This window comes from Sturnira hondurensis, unplaced genomic scaffold, assembly GCF_014824575.4.
Source record: "Sturnira hondurensis isolate 20B ecotype Veracruz unplaced genomic scaffold, ASM1482457v3 Scaffold0016663, whole genome shotgun sequence".
NCBI lineage: Eukaryota > Metazoa > Chordata > Mammalia > Chiroptera > Phyllostomidae > Sturnira > Sturnira hondurensis.
The window spans coordinates 10,765,572-10,784,998 of record NW_028089294.1 but is presented as its reverse complement, the minus strand read 5'-3'; the positions used below and the strand labels follow the sequence as shown (position 1 = coordinate 10,784,998).

The following is a 19,427-nucleotide window of genomic DNA, read 5'->3' as shown; positions in this document are numbered from 1 at the left end:
CGACTGTAGTTACTCCTATGATGTGGGCACCCTCTATCCCTGCCTCTCTCCTGAGTGCCACGCTCCCATTGCCAGCTGTCAGTTATAGGACCTTTCTCCCGGGGTGTCTCGTGAGTGTCTCTGTCTGAAATTGTCCAAACCAAGTTAATTACCGCTGCTTCTCCAGCCTGTTACTTTCCCCATGTTCACTCATTAATAGCCCAACATTGGCCATATGCAATACATAATTTTACATATTACACATGTAAAGGCATATGTAATTTTTCTTCAGAACAACCTGCCATTCCTACCCCACTAGCACCCTTCGCCTCCCTCCCTGCTCCTGTTACTGCTACTGGCGGCCAGTCCTGCGCCCCTCCTCCCCAGACCCCGTTTGCGCCACCCGTCTTGCCTTCCGGCCTCTCCCGTCCCCGGATTCCGCTCCACACCTGCCTGTGTCCTTCTTTAAACTTTCAGCTGCTTCCTAATGCTCACAGCATGACGTTCAAATCCGTTAGTGAGGCAACACGGCCACTTTTTCTTCTGTCTCATGCCTCTTTGCATCCCCCGTAACCTAGCTCACTGCTGAGTACAGGGCCTGACCTGTGACAGCCCCTCAGGACCTGTTAAACGGCACTGCCTCCCCACATTGGAGAGTGTGTCCCTTGCATACCCCACCATCTCATTCCCAGTTAGTTGTGTGAAAGAAAAGCAGTTACTCATGTGTCACGGATACAGAGGGGCCACACTTACATGAGGGGTTACCTACCCACGCTGCTGTTTGAGGGGTGGTTCCTCCGTGAGATTTGGTCAGGTCGTAAGGGGCGCGAAAGGAAAAGGGGTGTTCCCTGCTGTCAGGGGACTCCAGCCGGTCCCCCTCCTGGTTCTGACAACTGAACCCAGACAGTGTTCTTGATTTCTCTTCCCAATGAGGGGCACTGCAGTCTGTGTGTGCGTGCGCATATTTTTGTCAAGGCAGGAAACCACATAATATCATTCAACTGTTGTATTTGGCAGAGTGGGATTTTTTTCTAATGTGTTTAGTTAACCTGTGAGATCAAGTAACGTAAAGTTTTTAAAAAATAATTTCTGATGGGAAAAAATTACCTTTGGTAGGAGGAAAAAAAGAATTAAAGACAGTGAGACTACATTATTTAGAAGGCAAACATTGTAAAATGCCATAAAACTCTCACAGTCTTAATGTGTATTTATAATGGATTTATACTGTAAATGCAGGTAAGGCTGAAGAAAATGTGCTCGTTTGTTCTTTTTGTTTTTAAGTTGGGTCAGATTTCTTCTCACATTCCAAGAGGACACAGAGAAGAATTTACTAATTACCAAACCATGCTTTTATTTTTATGAATTTTTTTCTGCTTGTTACATTATAGTATCTAAAATGACATCTGAGCTTTTTTAAAAAAATTTTTTCCTTCTCCCATGTTCTTTTTTTTAATATTTTATTTATTTATCTTTAGAGGGGAAGGGAAGGAGAGAGAAGGAGACAAATATCAATGTATGGTTGCCTCTCATAAGTCCCCTGCTGGGAACTGGCCTGCAACCCAGGCATGTGCCCTGACTGGGAATCGAACTGCGATCGTGTGGTTCGCAGGCCCATGCTCAATCCACTGAGCTACACCAGCCAGGGCAATATCTGAGCTTTTAATAGGTGTCAATATTTGAATGAACTGATGTATAAATAGATCAAAGTGACAGACTGCAGCTATATAACCAAACCATTTCATCTTAATTCTACAAGAGACATGTACACTTTTGCATTAGAATTGCGTTTTGTATCATAGAACTTGCTGTAAAAAAGTCTCAAGAGGAAGAGTTTGTACATTTTCTTCTAAATGTTTCTGAACATTTTACACGTCTCTTCCAACATGGCTTTGGTGTCGTGGTCCTCCTCACGGGCCCTCACGATGCGCATGCTCACGACGTGCATGCATCTGCGATGGGGCTGGTGTCGCTGTGACGTCTGCTCGCTTCTCATCTCCACGGGTTGAACTGTTCCCACCATGCCAAGGTGTTTTCCCATTGTCTTCTGTCAACGAGGCCTTACTCTGCTCCCAGGAGTCTCTTCTCTCACCTGTCTCTGCCCTCTTTTCCTACCCTCCCATTTCCAGTCTCTAGTACCTCCGTAAGTCACAGACTTTCTCCTCCCGCCTTCTCCCCAGCTTAGTCCTATTCCAGACTCACTTTTCCCATTCTCTTCTAAGTCCTTCACCAGAAAAAAACAGGAACAAAACAACCTTCACTCTATCCAGCAAGTAACTGTTGCCTGCCTTGGAAGTGTGGGGCCCAGAGGCCTCCCAGGCAGACAGACTGGCATTGTCTTCGAACCCCGCACCTAGGTCAGAAAGGCAGCTCTTACCTGCTCACGTGTTGAAGCATTCCTGCCTCTCCCTCGGGCTCTCAGTCCTTCTGTGACTCCCTCTGCAAACCCAGGATTCCCACTCTACCCACACAGAGCTAAGTGCATTTGTGCTTTTTACTCCTCCTCACCCCTATCACACCTTATTTGCTGGTCAGTCTCTTTAAATTTTATTTTTCAAGAATTTGAACTGTCAACTCCTCCAGGGAGCCTGCAATGATTGCCTCACTCGCCCCATTTTTCCACAGTATGGCTTAGGTGCCTGGGACTACCACTCCCACTCCCACCTGATTCACTTCTTTAAAGGGGGTAACTGTGTGGAGGAATCTTTTTCAAAGTATTTTCTCTCTTGTATTTTGCTTTCTAACCTTTATTTTGACTTCTTTCATGTCTTTTGCCATCTGAGGTTACCACCTATCTTACAGTCTTTCTTTTTCTTTGCATCTGTTCATCTTCAGTCCATTCCTATTGTCCGTGTTTATTTTCTGAAACTCACTGATGGCTTCTCTTGAATTCCACTTCTCTCTCTCTTACACACACACACACACACACGTCTCATCTTCCAAGTCCTTGAATTAGGAAACCAGGGGGAATAAAAGGAATACAGGGATTGCCAACTTCTCTGTTACTCCTCCTTGGAATATTACACTAGAATTCCTTTTCCCATAAAAACATGCCTGTGGTGACTTTAAAAATAAAAAAGAGGAGAAAGCTTCCTGAGCAATTCTGCTGAAAGGAACTTACTGCACATGCTCACCACAGTCGCAGAGTTTCCTGAGCTGCTGTGTTTTTCAGGACAGTGGCAGGTAGGTGTTTCCTTTGGGGACACTGTTTACTCTCATGGTTGTGATGTTCCTCTTTGGCCATTGTCATAACCCTTTTCTGACTGTTAGTTCAGAAAAGCCTTCAGAACACATTGCAGACAGAATGTGAAGGCCAAGAGAGGTCCACCTAGAATATTCAGGTTCACTTCAACCAAAAAATGTTCCAGGGTTCCTCACCGCAGCAGCAAAGCTAAAGGAGGCACACTTGGGGAATGACTAAATCCTGTAAGGGAGCGACCACACCCTCTTCTGTCTGACAAACCCAGAGAGAGGAGCTTCCAGAAGCTTCTAGGAGCTCCAGAAGCAGCACCCGCAGCTCCAATTCACGCCTTCCTATTCAGAACAAGGGCACCCACTCACACTCAGTGACATTTCAGCTGAATCCACACCTGCAAGAATTGTCTGCTGTCCCTTCCCTGTTTGTCTCAAAGATAAAAAAAAAAGAAAGAAAGAAAAAGCAAAACAAGCTCATGCTAGTTGAGATGCTCAGAAGCTGGGCTTCTTCGAAGAAGGCTAGGAAAGCACGAAGCCCTGGGTCTTTGGACCCAAGCTAAACTGTCTCTTTGGAAGCTGAGGATGCTTTATTACCTGAGCCGCATGTCTCATGGAGTTACTCCATGGAAGTTTCCACACCAGGAAAGGGTCCAAAAGCTAAACTTCTGATCGCCAATCATACCCCCGGGTTAAAATGCACCAATTGCTGTTTAGACAGAGATGTTAAGCCAACTTCTTGATACAGGTTGGAAATTCAAATCTGAAAATACTGGAGGAGAAATGAGATATTTCTTCGAAGTCTGTGACATAATGATATATATACAGCTTATCTCATTTATAATGTATTTAAGAAAAAGTCATTCTCTTTCATGTTTGGCACCTTTCGTAACCATTGATCTTTTAGAATTATTTTCCAATGGAAGCATTTCTCCCCTGGCAACAGCTCCCCAAACTCATACAGAGATTCTTCAAAGAAATCGCACACACGTATTTACTGATCCGAATGTTCCCCCAGTGGGAAAATGCGCTAGGAAGTTCATTGTTTAAAGGTTAGAGAGATAGGAAATTGTAGTTTTTCACAGAATGAACTTTGTGGACCAGTTTTTGAGAAAGAATTTGCTTCACTTTCCAAACACGGATGAGGGCCGGACTAATCCTCAATTTCAGCTGTGTAAACATTAAACTTTCTAACTGTTTGGAATGAAAAATCAGAGCAAAACTTAAAACAACCAATGTGAAACCAGAATAATACGATGATATTCTTGATTGTTTCCCTTGCAATAACCTGTGGGTTTTCTTCCAAAGAAAAAGGGAGGGAAAAGATTATTTTATTTCCTAGTTTCTATGCTGTGGGTATAATGGACACTGGAGAAAGCAGTGTTTAATATAGATACAAATTTTTAATGCTTTCACTCAGAAGCCTGTAGTTTGATTACCTACGTATACAGCAGTTTTCCATGACCACGGTATTGGATTCCATTTTGTAATAAGCACCGTGAGATTCCTACAACTTTGTACACAAGGGAAAAAAACCCAGCAATTGAGCCATCTATTAGCACAGACCGTAAACTTGACTGCTAAAACTGGTTGCATTGCTGCCTTGACTTATAATTCTAAATACATTCATTAATAACTAGCTGCGTTTTTAAGCCAACTGTATAAAATAATTGAGCTCAGTTGTTAATAGAAATAGGGTGTCAGTTAACTCACAGGTGTTGGGGGAATGAATGTTTATGAAATATTCCATAGGGTTCGCGATGGATTTAATAATCATTTAAAATACCTCCCCTCAGCTTTCCCAAATGATTCCACGTGCGAGGGCGTGGAACCCCTCCCGAGGGGAGCGAGCTGGCGGGGGTCCGTGCGGCCGGCCCTGCGCTCTCCTCTGTGCGTGTGAGGCCTGGAGAAGAGGAGGGGTGTGGCGGGCTTCATCCAGCTTCACACACAAGGAAATGATTTAAAACCGCTTCGTACGCCGCTGCTTAGGAATCAGCATTTCGGCTTTTTTTCCTGGATACTCACTCTAGGTTTGAGTTTGTCATCAGCTATTAACACTGACTTGGAGTCCAAGCTGCAGTCCGTCAAAGACAGCCCTAATCCAAGAAGGAGCCGAAATCGAGCCTGCGGGGGGTCTTCCAGGTTCTCTGTGTCCCGAGAGTAGCGTGTGTGTCAGACGCCCGTTTGCTGCGGCGCTCGTTGTTCGTGCCCTAAGAGGAGAGAAAGCGCGGTTGTTTTTCTGAGAATTTTATGAACTCACGTTTTTAAAACACCTTTACTATTTGGTATGTTCATCGAGTTTCCACAGCCAACCTGATGCTGCCAAAAGAAATATATAGAAAGTTATTGTGAAACCAACTCATTATATTTTCCTAATGTTATTATCTAACAACTTCAAAAAGCGGTGTTGACGCTGACATCTCAGCCTCACTGGCCAGCATTTCCCTTTGGCCCTACAGTGCCTTTGGGTCCAGGAATCTGGAAGCAGCACTGTTCTCATGAAGAAACCTTCATTAGAATTCATCTAAACAGTTGTGGTGGGGATAGTCAGCTTCTTATTTAATATAGCATGAACTAAAAACTGGATAAATTCTAAGTGGGCTGCAGGCTGTAATTTGAACTCCATGACCTATGGTAGGGAAGGGATTAGATTACTTGCCATTTAGTCACAAAATATTGCTCATTTCTTAAACGCACAAACTTGTTCCCAGACCCCACCATGCAAGGATGCCCTGTTTGGTATTGTCTACAACAGGTGGACTGTGTCCCCGTCGCTTGTATTCTGTCACATCACCTTGTTTGTCTTTTATCACAGAGGGTAAACTGAGTCTGTTGGAAGATATTTTCCTCTAGAACACACTGGAGTCAGGACTAGAACCCAGCCTTGAACTTCTACCTTGAGGCTTACCCGACACTCATTATTTCATTCAAAGCCTTATGGTTGCAGCAGTTTAAGCAGTTAGACTTTCAGTAACGAAAGGTTATTTCGTAGACTCCAGGTTACTACAGCGTATCTTTTTTTCTGGCTGCCATCTCCTGATTGGTTACTACAGCGTATCTTTTTTTCTGGCTGCCATCTCCTGATTGGTTCTGTTGGGGGCATGGGGGGTTCAAATACCTATCTAAGGGTTAAGTATCCTGTGTGGCCCCACATCTCTGGTCAGGTGCTGGGAAAAATTTTCGTTGATTTAAGTAGGTGTTATAGTTCAGTAAAGAGTGGACCTATATTTGGCAAGAAAGCAAGTATGGAAACTCTACTCACAGCCAAACATATAAGAATAAAGTAAATTAACCAAATTTACGTTTGCTTAATGTAAAAGGAAATGATTTTGACAGACTTGCACCGGGGGTGGGGGGGGGGGGGAAGGTGTTAGAAATCCACCAAAATTCAGGGTCCGAGTGCATTTTTACCTTGCCGTGGAAGGATCGCACAGGAAAGTGGAAAGCAGCTGTGGGTGCATTAAATGCCTCCGTCACATCCGATCTTCTTTACCACTGTGTCTTCTACTCTGTTGTGAGACCAAGAAATCTGATGTGTCCCATTCACCCCCCTTTTACTTTGTCCACTCTGTTTAGACGTGGAGGTGGAGCAGCCCAGAGAAGAAAAGAAAGAATGCTACTACAATCTCAATGACGCCAGCCTCTGTGACAACGTGCTGGCCCCCAATGTCACCAAACAAGAATGCTGCTGTACCTCCGGTGCCGGGTGGGGGGACAACTGCGAGATCTTCCCCTGCCCAGTCGTGGGGACGGGTGAGAATCAGCTAAGCGGTGATTTCGTGCTCGGGTTTGATCCTGTGGGGCTGGAATGGTCTCATTTTGGTTACTCGGAGGGAGCTTTGAGATGTGGACAGTCACTGGCCACTGCAATACTCACATTGAAGTGAGATGACCTGATAGTGACTTCCATTCAGATCTGGAAAAATCACCTTCATGCCACCTCAGCATGAATTCTTAAAGTTCTTTCCATCACTGAATACACTGGTACAGTTAAATTCTGTATTGTATTTCGGCAAGAGGATAATTCAGTTTTATTTATCCCATTTTTAAAAATTAAACCCCAAATTTTTATAACAATAATACAGTGTTATTGATACCTAGAGATTGTAGGTCTAAGCTAAGATTTTACTTGGTGGATTTTTATTAAAACTGTAAAATACTAGCGACCGCAGTGAAGGAGAAGTCACACCACCAAGTAAAACACGGGCAGATAAAATGTGGGGAACCAGGATGGATCGCAAGACTTGTTTGGAAGTTACTGAGGCCTGAAAAGGCAAAACCGAATTTAAAATATACATTGATGTAGGATGTCGATGTTTTTTTCTTTTTTCCAACTTCTTTCTCCCCCCGCCCCCCCGTCGTCCCTGAAATCAGCTGAATTCACTGAAATGTGTCCAAGAGGGAAAGGTTTTGTCCCTGCCGGAGAGTCGTCTTACGAAGCTGGTGGTGACAACTACAAAGGTCAGAGTCAAGCGGAAGTGGACTTGCTCCCTGTGTGTGTGTGTGAGACAAGCCAGGCAAGGCTGGCTTAGGCAGAATGCCAGCTCTTCTGAGCCGTGGGAAGTGATCAGGAAGCCTTTACTGAACCACTGGAAGAAAGCCCCCTGGGGCTCTGGGCGGAGCCGTGTTTGGCTGGGGAATTAGAATCCTTAGGTCACAGAGGGCACACACAGGGCCTGAGGGCCGAATCTGCCCTCCACCTTGTTTTATCAGCCCGGCACCTAGTTTCTACCCGGCAGCAGCGCCCAGCTCCTTGCCCCTAGCTAAGGAGTGGTTACATTTATACATTCCTAAAATTATATTTGGCCCTTTGAAGGCAACCGTGAGGCTGATGTGGCCCCCAGTGAAAACCAGTTGGATGGCCCTACCAGGCTGTTTGGCGGCGGGCCGTCACGTGACCAAGTTTCCATCTCTGAGGCAGGAGTAATGACTCAAAAGTTACCGTGATGATTAAATGAGATAATATATGGAAAAGTACCTGACCCCGAATGCTGTCCTCAATAAATTATTTTTCTATTCCAGAAGGACATTAGAAGTCTCATGTTGAGACTGCATTTGATCATCATGGTGTTTAATAGTCATCCACAGAGCCAAAACTCTTGCTTTGTTAGGACGCATCGTACTTCTTTTAGGATCTTTTACTGATGGCCACGGACTCACAATAAGGAATGGAAAAGAAGAAAGCAAAAGTCGATGTGTTTTATATATTCAGTGCTGTTAGTCTGTAATTCTAAAACAAACACGCAGCCTTTTATTTTGGTGAAATTTAAGCCACATGTGTGAAAATCTCCTCATTAACCACTCACTTTTGACATTCCCATGATGAAAATATTAAGACCTTTTATACACAAAATGATTTTTTTCTGTAAAATGTAATATTAAAAACTGCTAAGTGATGGAAAACAGACTAAAAACGTTTTTTATTGTTCACCTTCTTTGGAAAAGGAGTGTTTTAATAATATGCCATAATTCAGTAGCTGGATAAGAAATTCCCTTTGCGTTTTTAAATATATTTATTATGATTTAGTCCAACCAAACAACAAAGAGTTGGTTGGTGATAGGTGTTTAATGGTTTTTCAAGTTCCCAAATAGCACATACTGCGTTTTTGCAGGAATGTAGTTAAATCCCATCTTATACTGTGGGATGAAGCCTTGATTTCACCACGGAGTCATCCCCTCTTCTGTAGGAAAAGCAGCTCCTCCTCTCCCTGTCTAAGCAGCACTCACTGCAGGGGGCTGGAAGAACTTTAGATTCGGATCCAAACAGCCACGTATTTGAACTTGGCTTTGCCATTTTCCAGCTGTCTCACTTGGAGCAATTCACCTGTGGAATCTCCAGTTTTTAAAACCGGCACTGGATGGCATGGGCTCAAGAACTGATGATAATAACAACAGCAATAAAAATGATAGGTAACACTTTTCAAAAGTATACTGAGTTCTCCACACAGATTGTGGAATCGTTGAACGCTTCCACTCCGATCAGGCAGGTGTTGCCGGTGCCTCCAGTTCAGCACTGTGCACACGGAGCGCTCCAGGTCCTGTGGAGGCCTGGCCTGCCGACACCCTGAGCATCTGCGCCTTTGGGAGCTTACCATTATCATCACCAGTGAAGACGTTCATCCAATCCCATCAAACTCCTCTCAGGAGTTTTTCTTCTAGTTCATTGGCCTAAATGTGCACGTAAAGAAAGGCACCTTTCTTAAAAGGCATCTCCTTCAAAGAATGTTGTTGTGCCATCGCAGGCTTTTAGAGCCCATTTCATCAAATACGAGGGAGCATCCCAGAAGCCACAGTAACAAATAGACCTTCCCCCGTACTGTTTTGGACCTTGTTTCTTAAATAGCACAGAAAAACCTGGTTATATTTCTACCTCTGTGGATTAGTCCCAACTTCAAGAATTTTGTGTTGCTGTGTCTTTAAGAATCTTTAGAATATAAATAGTTACAAAATCTAGTGTGAAGCTTCTTCTTAACTGAAAGACTGGGGCCAACTCTTCGTTCTGTTGCTCCGTTTTGCCTCCGTAGATGCAGATGAGTGTCTACTTTTTGGACAAGAAATCTGCAAGAATGGCTACTGTTTGAACACCCAGCCCGGTTACGAATGCTACTGTAAGCAGGGGACATACTATGACCCCGTCAAACTGCAGTGCTTCGGTGAGTTGGAGGGGGGCGTGGGGTGCTGTGAAAATGAGCTGGTGGAAAAAATAAGTAATGCCGTGTGATATTAGAGCAGTTGTTTGCATCTAAATCACGAGTTGAAAAGATCTGCAAGGGTGTTATGGATTTTTTTGTGAGCAAGATTTAAAAAAATAAAAAGCCACCCTATGACTATTGGAGTGGATTTCAAAGAGGTCATATTCAGTGTGGAATTTTAATTCAGGCCGCTGCTTGAGGGGGAGTGTCCGCGAGGCCCAGGGAGCTTCCTGTGTCATCCTTCTCGCCATGCAGGTGAAAGTCGTCGTTAAATACCAGCCCATGTGTTGATGCTTAAGCAGAAAACTGTATACACCTGGCAGAAAAACGTAGCAAAAAGAAATAACTTTAATACCATCATAAAGAGCATGTTCTCTTACATTTCTAAGCGCATCCTGTTGCTAACAGTTTTCTTTAGCTGGCTTCTTTCTTTGTTGAAGGCCAGCGTCAGCCCGGCAATGGCATTTTCCCAATCAATACTGCTTCACAGGTTTACAGTCAGGCTGTTCTCCTTTGGATAATGATGTGTAGTTCGTGAAATTCTGGGCGCCCCTGGAATCCGACTTGATGTAGCAGTGGGTAGAGTTGGGTAAGTGTATGAGGTGCGGGTGACGACTGATTTTCTTCAGCAGCTTTTCTTCTCTCTGCAGATTTGGATGAGTGCCAAGACCCCAGCAGCTGCATCGACGGCCAGTGCGTTAATACGGAGGGCTCCTATAGCTGCTTCTGCACCCACCCCATGGTCCTGGATGCTTCAGAGAAGAGATGCATACGGCCATCGGAGTCGCACGGTATGTTTGGATATGAGGCGCAAGCCTGTGTCCAAATAGATGTCGTAATGTTTTCCTTTGGACTGAAATGTAAGGTATCGGAAAAAGGGAAAAAAATGATTCCATGGGTATTTTTTAAATAATTAGAATGAGACGCTCAGAGAAATCATCAAATGCGTATGTATGTACATTGGGGATTTAATACCCCGAATATGCTCATATAATGGACAACAGAATATGGAGTGGCCGAGCAGACAACAGCTGCCTGAGGGTCGATCGACACTCAACTTCCAAGGCAGCTGGGGAAGACGTAGGTTTAGAGGGAAATGGTTTCGTTTCCTAGATTGCACCGGAGGGCCTAGGTGGAGCTGAGCAAGGAGGTGGAGAGCCCTGAAGTCCTTGGGTAGGAGCCCCCGTTCATCCCAGAAGGGCTGCTTTGCCGCTGGTCGTTGGTAGAATTGATCGGTCCATCATCACACCAGGGGGCTGCTTTGGACAAAATCCTCCGGAGATAGAAACGTTAGGATGGAAGACTCCAGGGTGAAGTATCTGTAGTCTGAGGCTTTCACAGATGAGATGGGTTAGAAAATCTGAATAGGAAAATTATTGTGTAGAAGGAGTGGGAGGGTTTGACAGAGAAGTAAATGTGAAAAGGCCAAGATGGAAAGAATGAGAAGTCCATCAGGATTATGAAGGACAGGCAGGAGAGTGGGGTGTTTTATGCAGTGATGGAAGCCAGGGAAGGAAGGATGTCGTTGGAACACGATGGGCAGGTTGAACTTCGGCCCATGGAGATGACACCCTGTTGGGCATGAAAGAGGTTTGATCCACGAGAAGACCACGGATCACACTTTTACTTGGGAGTCACTCTCAGAAATAGGCCCTGGAAACTTTGAGCGTCGCCGGCCTCCACAACAGCATTTATGCAGCAGGAATGATGGTGCAGTTGTCATGGAACCGCCTCTTCCCTTTCAGAGCAAACCGAAGAGACCGACGTCTACCAGGACCTGTGCTGGGAGCACCTGAGTGAGGACTACGTGTGCAGCCGGCCTCTGGTGGGCAAGCAGACCACGTACACGGAGTGCTGCTGTTTGTATGGCGAGGCCTGGGGCATGCAGTGCGCCCTCTGCCCCATGAAAGATTCAGGTGAGCCACGTCCTGCTGTTCCTTCTGTGGGAGCCCTTTGCAGACAGGCTCCTCCCACCCCTTTGGAGCCTGCCGCGTCTTCTACTCACTCCTGATGCGTTGCTTTCACCAGACGAGTCTGTGTATAAGGAGGGGACGAGCCGCATGGCACCGCCGTCTGGCTCCTGGTTCACCTCTACCCCATCACCAGCGCAGACCCTCACGCCCTCTGTCCAGACAGCGATGAAGGACCCGGAGAAACACGGGGGCAGCATAGCAGTTGGTGGCTGAGGTCTTTAGACTCTATATTTCCTGATACTTCTTTTTTTTCCTTACGATTCTCCTCATTTCTAACAGTTTCTACTTATAGCACAAAGGATTAGAGACTATATAAAATATCTTCAAATTGGTATGTCAGTCCCCTTGTCAGAAAGAGAAGAAGAGGGTGAGAACAGGAAAGGAAGAGAGCCCAAAGTAAGTGAAAACCTGTTGGAACAGATCTCCTTTCCTCTCAAGGTTTAGATCTGGGTTAAACCTCTGGTCCAATGGAGAAAGTGCAGCAGGCTGAGCTCCGGGTTCCATCCCTCTCCTCATGCGGGAGGGGCTGGGACGCGCCAGCTGGCCCGCAGACGTGGCTCCTTGGGGACTCCTGGGGCCTGCACCGATTGCTTCTTTCTCCACTCACCACTGGGGCCACTCACCGCTTATCAAAGGAGAGCATGCAACCGTGTTTGGTATTCCATTTTGTCTTAGACTATAAAGTCAGTCTGTTAAAGCAAGGGAGATGCATGCACAGTAAGAACGAGTTTATAATGAGCAAATTCTCAGAATGGTCAAGAGGGGAAGAATTGCTAGAGAAGAGGAAGTGCATCGACTCTTTGTTAATTTAGTTAACAAAGAATGCAACTCTCAGGTGATTTTATAAATTAGCTTTTTGGCTTGGAAGGAACATAACACCAATGTAGCAGAAGAAAAATCATTGGAAATACCATAAAAGGGAACAGAATAACAAAGGCTGCCTTGTGGGTACTTAAAGAAATAGATGGCAATGATAGCCCAGAAATGGAAAGCAGGAAGGTTCTGGGACCCGGCAGGCTGGGTCTGGCATCCAGAACTGCCCACAGCAACTGAGTGACTCAGGGAAAATGACCTCATCTTGGTGGGTTGCTGTCAGGACTGGGAGGGGGCAGGTGGGGCAGGAACAGGGAGTGGTGTAATTACTACCCTTGCTGTTGCCTCTGTCCCCTCGGGCAGATGCCCCTAGGCAAGGGGAGTGCAATCTGTAGCAAGTGAGCTCAGTGAGGCTGGAGTCATCTTCCCACTCCGCTCTAATGATACCTCTGCTCCTTTTTGCTCCGGCAGTGTTTTCCACTGTTCAATTGTTTTCAGAAATACTATATATTCCTTCTCCAGAATTCAACAAAGATGTTCTGTCCCCATCCACCTACCCCATCCCTTGAGCTCTGCTTCTTGGATATGTTCACCCTTCAGGTGCTGTATCATCGTTGCAGTCTCTCCTGCCACACTGATCATTATTATATGCTTCTGTTCAGGAGAACGTTTGAAACTGAAATCTGTATCTTGGGTCTCAGGCCCACTTTTTGTTCTACTCGTCAGCATCTCTGGGGTATCTTGTAATCAATGGCATCTACGGGTGGCCACAAGCCCTTTTTTCACATTTTACCTTCTGTTATCTACCAGGATGCATCTTACAGTCTGTGACATCTTAGAATCGATGGACGGTGGTAACTTAAATGGCAGCACAGACTCTGTTCTGTGGATACACTGTGTTTTATTTGGTCACCTCACGCACTAACACTTGGGCTGTCCATGCCCCACCGGGCCTGCCCTCCTTGCCCCAGTATTGATTTTCCTGTTTTACACAATACTGCCTTGAACCTTCGTGGATATATCTTATATATGCCTGCAGGAATGCCTTCGTAAGAAAATTCCTACAAAGGAAAGGCTGAGTGAAGAAGAGCGTGCACTTGAAATTGGCCGTATTCTTCCCCCAAAACACTGTACAAATTTACCCTCACGTTGGCAGTGTCTGAAGAGCCTGTTGCCACACACCCTTGTACCCCTGGGTGTCCAGTCTTTAAACGCCTTTTTATCAGATGGAGGAGAAGGTATCTTGGAGGCATCCCCCTTCTTTCCAGGGAGTTTGAGCATCTCTTCCATGTGGATAGGGGATCTGCGTTTCTTTGTCAGTGAGTTGTTCAGCATACCCTCGGCCTGTTCTCCTTGTTGTTGCTGGACTCTGCCTTTTCTCACTGATGTGTGGGAGTTTTGTGCCTAGGCTGCTTGTAACCCTGCCATTTGGAAGATGGCATGCTTGTCGTTATGGAAACGCTTTTATGAAAGGGTCTGCATGTATGGAGAGTGGGTTCTGTCCCCCACCCTGATCCTGTGATATTACATCTTTACGGCATGTGAATCTGACAAGCCAGATCCTTTGAAAATCAAGTGTAACTGTCTAAGTTTTTAAAAGAATAGTCAAGTATGTTCTGTTAGAAATGAACTTTAGAATGCTGCGTCAATTATGTTTAACTGAGATTCTACAAAACAACATTTTTAAATGTGAATTTGAACAAATACATGTTGAATTCTGTTTTTAGGAGAGCATGGGAGAGCTGGAAAAAAATAGTACTGCATGCCAAAAAACGTTCCCATCATTGCTATGCTTTTTCCAGTTTATGTATGCACAGCGCTTCTGATAACTTCTCCAGAAAATCTCTGGTATATAGTCTGCCAGGTCCTCAACATCAGTGGTTTTCGGTCCTTTATTTTTAAATGATGGTAGTCTTTGTCTGCCGAATTACTATTTCAAAAAATTCATTAACATCAAAGATGCTGGGGGTGCTGGCTGAAAAAGGTATTGGTGAAGGGCCCCAGTGTTCCAGTGAGCACACCGACAGGCACTGTTCTGCATATTCCCACTGGAGTATAGGAGTGAGTGGGCAGCCCGGGAGCTGCCCACTTTTAATGTCCTGAAAATTCTTTTAATGTCCTGAAAATGATGGGCCTTGCGCTAGACTTAAAGAGAGTTTCCACTGAATCCAGAGAGAAGGCCTCGGCAAAGTTAAGCAGTTTTTCCAGAGGCCTGTGACGAGCTGGCGTTCCTCTGATCAGCAGCCGATGTCCTAGTCACACCTACGTGAAACCATCTCCCACCAGAGCACATTTCTGCAGGAGTGTGGAAACTGGGAGGAGCCAGAGCACAGGGGTTAACACATGGGTCTGGAACCAGGTTGCTTGGGTTCGAGTCTTGGCTCGGCAGCTTCTCATCTTGGCCTTGTTACTTTGTCTCTCAGTGCCTCCTGTGACAATAGTTATCGCCTGCCTCACAGGGTTGTTGTAACAAAGAAGTTAACATGAACATTTAAAATAGTGCTTGTCGCTTGGGAAGCATTTGGAAGCTATCAGCGGCCATTGCTACTCCTGCCAGGTGCCTGAGATCACGGGCATTTCCCACTGTGTCTGAAATGCAAGGGTCTTACAAAATCTACAGTGACCAACAGCCTCTGAACACGAATGAAGGGTAGACAAACGCGGACGAGAGGTGGTTCTCATATAAAACTTTCTGTTCTAGACCGTTGCTTCATAAACATTCATGGGAATCTCAGTTATCTGGAGATCCTATCAGAAAACAGAACCTGGTCCCCAGGTGGAGGGAGGTGGGCAAGTCTCTGCATTCCTAACAAGCCCCAAGGGGAGGCGGTGGCGGCTGGTCCTCAGACCACGCTAGTGAGGTCCGGGACCCCTACCAGCATCCAGCCAGATTCTGTTAAAACTGACTCCAATGCCATTACTACTTTTTCAACGAGGAAGCAAAGATTGTGAGTTTTAAGACTGGTTTGCTCCTAGTTTCTGTCACTGATCCTTTTAAATGTATTGTTCATGCCTATCTTGATCGTTGGGAAAGGACCACATTGTCTGTGTGTCACCATAAGCCTGACTGAGTCCCAACCTGTCAGGCACTGACCTTTCCAGTTTCCTTAGCAGTGCAACGCTGCTTCGGGGAACAATTAGTTACTGATGGAAACAGTGCCGGAGGGGTTGAGGGATAAATTGCAGCCCTTGTCATCAGCTCCGAGCATTAAAGTGCCGTGTGAAGTAAAACTTTGGCTCCAGAGCGGGCTTTCACACTTCTGGTCCAGTAGGTCACGGGCACTAATTCTTGCTAAGGCAGCAGCTCCATCTGAGAAGACTGGCAGTTGGAGGAAGTGGCGTGGCTCCATAAACAGTGGTCTCTGAGGTTAGATGGCCCCTTGTGGTTTGGTGCCACTCGCAGGGGAAGTGCACGCAGGGGGGCGGACTGTGTCAGGGTAACCTGACCTGAGGAGAATCGCATGGTGGTGCCGTTGGGTACGTTTCCTGGGCGGCTTAGGGTTTCACTTCCTCAGCGGAAGTCTCGGAGGGCAGACCAGGCGCTGGCAGAAGGCTCCAGACCATCACGGGTGGCGATGCAGATACAGCAGTGGGCGTGGGGGCGACACCGTCTCACACTGATGGCCTCCCCTCCTTGACTTCTAGAGGCCTGAGAGTAGGGGGTTGAACGGCTTGGAGGACCCTCAAATTTGCATCACGGTGTCATGGATCATGTATCATGATGTCATGCTGGTTTCTGAGAGAGAAAGCTGCTTGGGAAAAACCAAGTCAGGAAAAAGAAACCATTGTATCCATATCGTAAGAGAGAGAGGGTGGGTATTGCTTGATCTCTCTGGGAATGTTCAGTGCCTTTCTAGAAGACAATCATAAGACTGTCAGAACTTGGAAATCTTTGGTGGAGTTTTCTGTAGGTTCATGTTTCTGGGTCTCCGCTCTAGTAAAAAAGAATGATAGCTGGCATGTATATATGGCATATATATAGTGCTAGGTGCTGTTCAAAATGCTTCCCATCTGTTAAGATATTTAATTCTCCGAGGTATATAGTTGCCTCCTTCTAGAAGAGGAACTGAGTCATTGAACATTGTTCCCTGCCGTGGTCGTTACCAGTGAGTGATAGACTCCAGTCCCGACAGCCCTGTCCAGCATCCATGCATCTAACCCATTTCAGTGTTTCTCCAGCCTTTTGCCCCAAGGTCTGTGGGCACATCTTAGATGAACAGAATCCCTTAGGATATAAAAGTAGCCAAGTGAAAAACTAAAGCTGAGATTTTTAAAGTTTCTCATGCATTGTATGCTTAGAGAAGAGAAAAACTACATCTGTAGAGCTAAGCAATAAGCTTGGTAAAATTAGAGGGGGGGCCTTATCAGCTCTGGGTCAGAGTTTAGCGCACTGTTGGGCGTGATAGATAATATATATTTGATGAGTTAATGGATTAATGAAAGTCAGTAGTTCCTGATGAATAAAATTGTTGATAATCCTAGGACTTACCTAAAATGAGTTTTTAATGTTTTATAGGCACTTCTAAAAGTAAAATTGCTGGGAAAATGTACCTATGGATTACAGGCTGTATAGGATGCCATTATCTCATGAAATAAAAACCCATTGACCTGTACATGAAATGAAATTAGACACATTTAAACACTGGAATCTAAAGTACCCAGGGGTCCCAATGTCTGTGATTATCTTGCTAAAATAATTAGGCACCCTTATTTTAAGTAAATTATTAAAATAATTAGACTTAATGTAAGTAAATTGAACATAATGACTTGAGATAGTCTTGATCGCTCTGCGGGACCCTTCCAACCTAGCGTGTTGGGAGAGTGCCACCTATTGGCAGATTAATGTATTGCACCACAGGTGTTTTAACCCTATCTGATGACAAATCAGGCTTAGAAAGTTTGTAAGAGTGGTTAAAAGAGGCAAAAAAAAAAAAAACAAACCCTCCAAGGAAACTGAAGTGCCACGAACTCATTGGCAGATGTTTACAGAGATTTGTAAAACACTAGTTTGGATCAGGACACAGACACATGAGTCCTGTCCTCTCTGTTTTGCTGGGAGATCAGTTTGAAGAGGCACAGATGCATTTGAGTTTTAAAAAAACTTCCAGTTCTGGGAACACAGACCAGCCTGGTCCTTGGCTGCCAGGAGTAAAAATACAATCATTACAGCCTGAGAAAGATTTGAAATCACGGCTCCCAGTAGGGAACTGGTTGAGAATTTTCAGTGCATTCCTGTGGTGGAAAACACTGTACAGACATTTTTAAAGGAGACCATATCTATACATTTTAGCAGAGTTGTGTTTTATTCTTATTTTTAAACAAGTCAGAGGAAGACATGTTTGTTAAACTGTCATGTGCAAGGTGCAATTAGGAGTGAGAACCATGCCTGAAACGCAGCCTGAACCATAATCTACCCGCTTTAACCATGCTACCCCCTGAACCATAATCTACCCCCTTTAACCATGCTACCCCCTGAACCATAATCTACCCCCTTTAACCATGCTACCCCCTGAACCATAATCTACCCGCTTTAAGTCTCAGTGACATTATTTCCATGTCCCTCCCTTCGTTTCATTGTTTACTGTGCACCCTACCAGGCAACAAATTTTGAAACAGATGTACAGTTTGTATTTACAAGAAATGGGATGTTTTGTTCTATAAAAAAGCACACCATACCGTTAGGTTGTGTGGTTAAAATAGGACAGTTTATTCCTAAATATCGTCTCACTTAAGTGTGGGAGTGATGACCTCATGTAATAAATGTGCTGTTTGCTGTGACATAAAACATTGGGATACGTCCTACCAGCCAGTCTTCCCCCGGTTTTCTCGTGAGGTTCTACAAAAGTGACCAGACTTGGAACCTGCGTTAGAGTGACTGAGCTCGTGATTTCCTCCACATCCGTGCGTGGCTCTCGCATGTTTCCCGAGATCACAGTGTAAGAATTTTCGTAATACCCTTGGAGGCGTGAAGGAAGACAGGGATTTGACTCATGGACCAAACTTGAAAAAATGTCGTAACTGGGCAGTGGCTGCAAAAGGCCTTTCAGCAGTCAGGGTTTAAAGGCATTTCCAAGAAATATGTTTCCAGAGAAAAATGTTAGTAACGACTCTGGAACACGCGGCCTGTGAGCAGCACAGTGCATGGTCTCCGCCTCGGGCTCAGGCAGCCCAGGGGCCTCGCTCTGCCTTTGGCTCCCTCTGCTTCTGTCAGTCGCACCCGATACGTCACCTGAGGTCCCTTTAGCCAAAGTGGAGAGCTCCTTTGAGAGGTTATGGTAGTTAATACCCTCTGAGTATGAAAGCATTTGTCATTTTGATCATAGAGCCTGAACACTATGATTAAAGAAAGCGTAGCTGTTAATAAGCTGTAGTGGAGAGTAAAAAATCCAGCCGGAAAGGCATCGAAGTCCTCCTCAACTGAGTGGCTGCCGCGCCTGCACACGGAATGCATACACCGTGTGGACATTGAGTCTGTTCTCCGTGTAGAGCAGTCCAGTACCTTTGGGACTGAATTCGTGGTATCCATGGAACTAGGTGAGTTGAATACCATGTGGGATGGCAGCTAAGCAATTTATATTGTTTCTTTTAAAAAAGATTTTATTTATGTATTTTTTAGAGAGAGTGGACGGGAAAGAGAAAGAGAGGTAGAGAAACATTGATGTATGAGAGAAACACCGATGGGCTGCCTCTGGGCCTGCAACCCAGGCCTGTGCCCTGACCCGGAATCAAACTGGTGACCCCTGGTTCACAGGCCAGTGCTCAATTCACTGAGCCACACCAG

At 45.3% G+C, this 19,427-nt stretch overlaps 1 protein-coding gene across 11 annotated transcripts in view; it reads left to right on the top strand.

The window, feature by feature from the left end:
* LTBP1 (latent transforming growth factor beta binding protein 1) overlaps positions 1-19,427 on the top strand; it is a 357,682-nt gene that overhangs the window by 320,111 nt on the left and 18,144 nt on the right. For all 11 annotated transcript variants that reach the window (XM_037066591.1, XM_037066593.1, XM_037066590.1 and 8 more), the window contains 5 exons: positions 6,745-6,921; positions 7,543-7,629; positions 9,693-9,821; positions 10,511-10,651; positions 11,606-11,776. In XM_037066591.1, coding sequence (XP_036922486.1) covers positions 6,745-6,921; positions 7,543-7,629; positions 9,693-9,821; positions 10,511-10,651; positions 11,606-11,776 — 705 coding nt within the window. The remainder of the gene's footprint in view (positions 1-6,744; positions 6,922-7,542; positions 7,630-9,692; positions 9,822-10,510; positions 10,652-11,605; positions 11,777-19,427) is intronic.